This window comes from Podarcis erhardii, assembly GCF_964252035.2.
Source record: "Podarcis erhardii genome assembly, chromosome: 6".
In the NCBI taxonomy this organism is placed as follows: Eukaryota; Metazoa; Chordata; class Lepidosauria; order Squamata; family Lacertidae; genus Podarcis; species Podarcis erhardii.
In genome coordinates, this window is record NC_138510.1 from 71,223,384 (window position 1) to 71,229,383 (window position 6,000).

General features: G+C 42.0%; 1 protein-coding gene across 1 annotated transcript in view; it reads right to left on the reverse strand.

The window, feature by feature from the left end:
• ZNHIT6 (zinc finger HIT-type containing 6) overlaps window positions 1-609 on the reverse strand; it is a 36,846-nt gene extending 36,237 nt beyond the window's left edge. Inside the window, exon 1 of the mRNA XM_081866156.1 lies at window positions 454-609. Within this exon, the coding sequence (XP_081722282.1) occupies window positions 454-521 (68 nt within the window). The 5' untranslated portion in view covers window positions 522-609. The remainder of the gene's footprint in view (window positions 1-453) is intronic.
• Between the last annotated feature and the right edge of the window lie 5,391 nt (window positions 610-6,000).

The following is a 6,000-nucleotide window of genomic DNA, read 5'->3' on the forward strand; positions in this document are numbered from 1 at the left end:
TATATATATATATATATATATATATATATATATATATATATATATTATATATATATATATATATATATATGATATATATGATATATATATATATATATATATATATGATAAATTTTATTTTATTATACACACTACTACTACTACTACTACTACTACTACTACTACTAACGCCGCTCCTTAAATATTATCCTGTTAACTTTGCTCGCCTTCCCGTCCTTCCAGACACGTTTCTCTCCACGCCGCCAGGAGCCCTCTGGCTTTGCGCGCGCGCGACCCGTCGCCTCCAGGGTGCGCGTGTGAATGTGTGGACGCGTGTGTCGGATTCCCCCCTTTCCCGCTTTCCTCCCGGCTTGAGCCTCTCCCCGCCAACCTAATAATAATAACTCCAGGGCAGGAGGGCAGAGTGGAAAGAGGCCAAGGAGACATTCCTCCCTGCCTCACACACACACACACCTTCGCAGCGACATCTTCCGCCTCGCGCTCCCTTCGGTCTCTGCCGCCGCCGCCGCCGCCGCCGCCATGCTCAGCAAACGGCCTGCCCGTCGAGGTGGCTCCCCTTCCTCTTTTTCGAAGTCCTAGACAGTCGCCTCGTCTCGGCGGCGCGCGGGGGAAAGGGAGGCTGCTGACCCCTGGCGGGAGGTCGGGGAGCTGCAACGAAAAGGATGCCTTCCAGGGTGGGCGGTGGGAGGAGGAGGAGGCAGGGAGCATCCTCGCTCTGCGATTCTAAAGCGCCAGCCTTGGGGATGCTGGGCGCAGTTTGGAGGAGCGCAGTCCCGCGAGCAGGCGGATCCCCAAATTTTCCCGTTTGAAAACGGCTGAGGAGAGTTTGGCTGACCCATTTGAATTGGTGTTTTGGGGTCATCCCCCCGCCCTTGCTAGGCAGTGCCTGGTTTGGGTTTGGGTTGTTTTAAAATTGTGTTTTTTGTTGTTTTAAAATTTCCCAAGGCGCCTCCTTTCATTTATTTTTGTCACACTTCGTATTCCATAAACGGTACAAAAATGCAACAGAAGGAAAGCAGTTAAAGCTCAGGGTTAAAATATGGGTGGGAATGGGAGTGTTTTATTATGCATTTTGTTATGCATTTTGTGTTTTCATGTTGTGCTTTTAGGTTCCATCTTCGGAGGAAGGGCGATGTACAAGTTTAATAAATAAAACAATATAATCGGTAATGCGGATGCACCACACAGGCCACCCGAATGAAGCTCATGGACCTCTGGCAGATTGTTCAGTCAGTTAGTTAAGAACGTGGTGCCGAGAACCCCAAAGTTTGATCCCCATAGTTGCAAATTTCTTCATTGCAGGGGGTTGGACTAGATGATCCTTAGGGTCCCTTTAAACTCTACAGATCTACAATTCTATCATCCACAGACCACTGTCTGGAGGCCTTATCTGGGAGTAAGTCCTGTTGGACCTAATAGAACTTCGTTCTGAGCCGACGTGTGGGACTCCAGCATCCTTAGGCTTGCCCTACGTCAGGAAAATTCCTGACATGTTCTGGTTTCTGGGTGTAAAAATGGCATCCATTTTGCCGATTTTTTTGCTCCAAAAGCGTAAGGCTTCCCCAACAATTTGGGTTTATTCCCAGAAAAAGCTCAAGAAAAAGCTCAAGAATTTTACTTTTTGAAATATGGCAACCCTAAGCATCTTCATCATCATCTTCTTCTTCGTTGTTGTTGTTTTAATGTTTATTCTGCCTTTCCCCCTGACAGGTAAAATAGATCCTATTCCTTCAACTGGGCAGGAAGTCCCATTCCACTTCTCAGGAGCTCTCCTAGTTAATAGCAGCAGAAGGAAGAAACCTCCTATCAGATACTGTCTGTGTGGTAATGTAGACCCCACTTTTCACTATAGTGCCTTGAAGGGACTTCCCCTTCCCCTGGCCTTTGTCTATAACCCACACCTGCTAAGGCTACTTCACGTGTTACACAATTCCAGTCTGGGAAATAATGTAGAGATTAAAGGGGCAAACCCCTTGTAAAGGTGTAACAGATGAGCTGTGGCCTTCAAGGAGACATATTCTGAACTCCTCACCATAAGTGTACACTTGGGACTGTTCCTCATAAGTGGTAACCCTAACCTGGATATGTAAGATATCTGAGATGTCCTTTGCAGCCTGAAAGAAGGAAGTGTTGCTAGCTACACAAAATTGTTTTGAGACAACGATCTCTCTGAGTAGTGCTCCCAGTATATTCTGAATAACCTGTCCTGGGCTGCAAGCCTAAACGCTCTTTCTAGTGAATAAGCCCCGTTGAAGATACTGGGACTTGTTTCTGAGCAAACAAGTATAGGGTTGTATTAATTTGCTGTAGCTTCTTCCAGATCTACTCTCAAAAATCCTAAAAACACATCCTACAACCATAAAAAACAATTGTTTCTAGGTGAATCAAGGGATGACTATGTGTGTACATGTGTTTTTAATATTCCTGAAGCTTCCACCATGTATACACTCACACATCTATGCATACGAATGTGCAGAGTACCTGGAGAAGCTTAGGATATGAAAGCAAACCCCTCCTTTCTTTTTCTGCTTTCTCATTATAACCAGGATGGTTCATAACATGTAGCACAAGATGGCAGCTGCTGTCTAGAATTTATAAGCCACCTCCTCTGCCATAGACACCCTTCTAGTCTCAGAAATTAAAAAAAACTATACTGTTACTTGCCCAGGAAAGGCACTCTGCACCTGTGCAAATGTATTTTCTTTTTTCCTATGTTACATTGTGGAGGCCTGGTGTTGACAACAGGTTTTAGAGCTGAATTCTCATGAGCTTGTCTTGGATTAACCTCAGTTATCACATCTGTGTAGCAGGGCAGAGCAATCCAGTGGTCCAGCTATCACCAGCATAACATTATACAGTGGTACCTCGGTTACAAACTTAATTCATTTCGGAAGTCCATTCTTAAACCGAAACCATTCTTAAACCAAGGTGTGCTTTCCCTAATGAGGCCTCCTGCCACCGGTGCCCTTCCACTGTTCGGATTCTGTTCTTAGACCGAGGTAAAGTTCGCAAACCAGGACACTACTTCTGGTTTTGCGGAGTCCGTAAACCAAAACGTTTGTAAACAGGACTGTTCTTAACCCAAGGTACCACTGTAGTAAATTTTCAGGTACCACTGGTAGTAAATTTTCAGGATCTGTTGAAACAGAGCACTAAGCACTTCAGTAGAAATCATTAAACTCTTCAGCAGATAGAAATTACAATGCAGTATAAGCAAACTACATTTTCCAAGTCATTTTACGCTAGAATGATCCCTTTGATGAGACTCTCAAGTAACAGACTTGACCCTAGAGTTCGGGTTGTTTACAATGCAATCCTCTTTTTTTTTGGACAGCAACTGACAAATTTATGAGGCGTTGGTTTGGGTGGATCTGTGAAACAGTGACACTTTACTTGTTTGCTTCCTAACCCTGGTATATTTCCTAGGAAACATCTGCAATAATGATGTTACTAACCAATGGATGAAGCATTAAATCCAGGAAGGGTGTAGATTTCTTTAAACAAATGCAGTAGCTGTATTTTGAGATCCAGATGCATAAAAAAATATGAACCAGGTCCCAAACTCCATCTTTACCGCTTAAATCACAACAAATAAGAATGATTTTAAACATCTGTGGGGGTTTTTTTTGCTTCTGAACATTTAAGCCACAAAGCCCTATGTGTATGACTTTTTCTGTAGCCAAACCTTTACATCTCCTTTTATAGATGTCAGATCTTACAACTGGAGCTATGGGAGTAGGGCTACATTAATGAGTTGACAAGCTTGCAGAACACCAAGCAAAGGCTTTCTGCTGCTGGTGGGCATCCTCGAGGTATATGCTTCATAAGTTTTACAATTCTGATTCATGAAACTAGGCGTCAGATCTTAGACTTCATAGGATCTAACAGTTGCAGGGCAGGACATCTTGTAACCTGGAAGAACTGCATAAATTGTTTAATGCCTGTCCAAAAAGCATCCATCAGGTTTTAATGGTCATGTTGAGGAGATTTTTAAGAAGGTAATTGACAAATGTGTGCACCTAGTGGAGAAAAACCAGATGGTGAGGAGTCAATAAAGTAAGATCTATGAGGAATGGTTGAAAGAGATTGGTACAATTAAGCCTGGAAAAGGCTTGCATAAGCCTATTATGCAAAAGATGGCACAGACTTGTTCTCTTTGCTCCAGAGGGAAGGCCTGGAACTGATAGACTGTTTAAAAACAACTACTTTCCCTCCCCAAATACAAGGAGGTGCAGATAATATTGGATTGAACCTTGTTGACAACAGAAAGGAACTTTTAAAGGGTAAGTTGCTAGACTGTTGCTGACAGTTTGATGGATAAAATATATTATGATTAGAATTTATATACCACCCTGTACCCGGGGGTCTCAGGGCGGTTCACAGAATAAAATCAAGATATAACACCACAAAATACCTAATAAAGATAAAAACAACAACCCAACAGCCTCCCCCCCCCCCAAAAAAATACATTTTTAAAAGAGCATAGGATGTAAATCAGATCACCCAAAGGCCTGGTTAAAAAGGAATGTTTTTACCTGGCGTTTAAAGGTGTACAGTGGTACCTTGGGTTAAGTACTTAATTCGTTCCGGAGGTCCGTTCTTAACCTGAAACTGTTCTTAACCTGAAGCACCACTTTAGCTAATGGGGCCTCCCACTGCTGCCATGCCGCTGGAGCACAATTTCTGTTCTCATCCTGAAGCAAAGTTCTTAACCCAAGGTTAAGTGGAGTCTGTAACCTGAAGCGTATGCAACCTGAAGCATATGTAACCCGAGGTACCACTGTATAATGAAGGCGCCTGGTGAACATCCCTGGGGAGAGCATTCCGCAGACGGGGAGTCACTGCAGAGAAGGTCCGTTCTCGTGTTGCCACCCTCCGGACCTCTTGAGGAGGCGGCACACGAAGGAGGGCCTTAGATGATGACCACAAAGTCTGGGTCGGTTCATATCGGAAGAGGTGGTCCTTGAGGTATTGCGGTCCTGAGCCGCAAAATATTTGGGCTGAAATAAATATATATGTGAAACAGTATAATATTACTGGGATAGAATGCCCCTGAGCCTGAAGTAATTAAGATTATTATAATTTAATAGCAGCCATTTAAATATATGCTGTATTAACATTTTCAACAAGTTACAAAATATTTACACAATACATCATTGTAGATGGCCTTTGATAGATAAAATCTTTAACTGCAGTCCAAAAACTTCTTAAAAGACTACTGTGTGTAGTCGTCCTACAACTACAAAATCCTGTTCTTCTTATAAGCACCAGATACTGTTCTGCCTCATGTACCATTTCCATGTCTACAGACATTTTAAACATTTTAAACAAGGTTTTCACATAAATAATGTTTTCACTCATAATGAAGTATGTGACCAAATATTTTTTTAAAGACACAATTTTACAATGAATGCAACCAGCACATACAGTCTAAAAAAAAAAGTAATAAAAAAATGATCCAAATAATCTTGACCAAGGCCACAAAGACTTTTGAGTTGTACAGAGAGCACCAGGCAACACAAACAGGAAACACATAAGAGGTAGTGTATCATCTCTTAAGATGTCTGTGTCCACAAAGGACTGTAATACAACTTAAGTGTCTAAGGGAACCATTTGTTTTACGGTGGCATAACTCATTGTCATACAATTATAATACAAGCTATTGCACATTTGGGAGCGTTAGCCAGACTTGCTCCTAGTACTGCATGCCTCTATCTTTCCTTAAGGTGTCCCGGGACAATGCTGTTACGGAGGTTAAAAAACACTGGGTTTTCTGAAGAATTTCCAGATATATGTAGTGTTTTCAGTTCCAGCGAATAATATAAAAAGCACCAATGGAAAATTAAATACTTTATTAAGGTTGTCAAGGTCTCTCTCTTCTTCTTCTTTATTTAAGAGCAATATCTCCTTCTTAGGAGGAAGTCTTTTTCTTCCTGAGATTCGTTTAGAAAGCACCAATGTTTTTCTTTATATTTCTTCTGCAGTTTTTTTTTTTAAAAA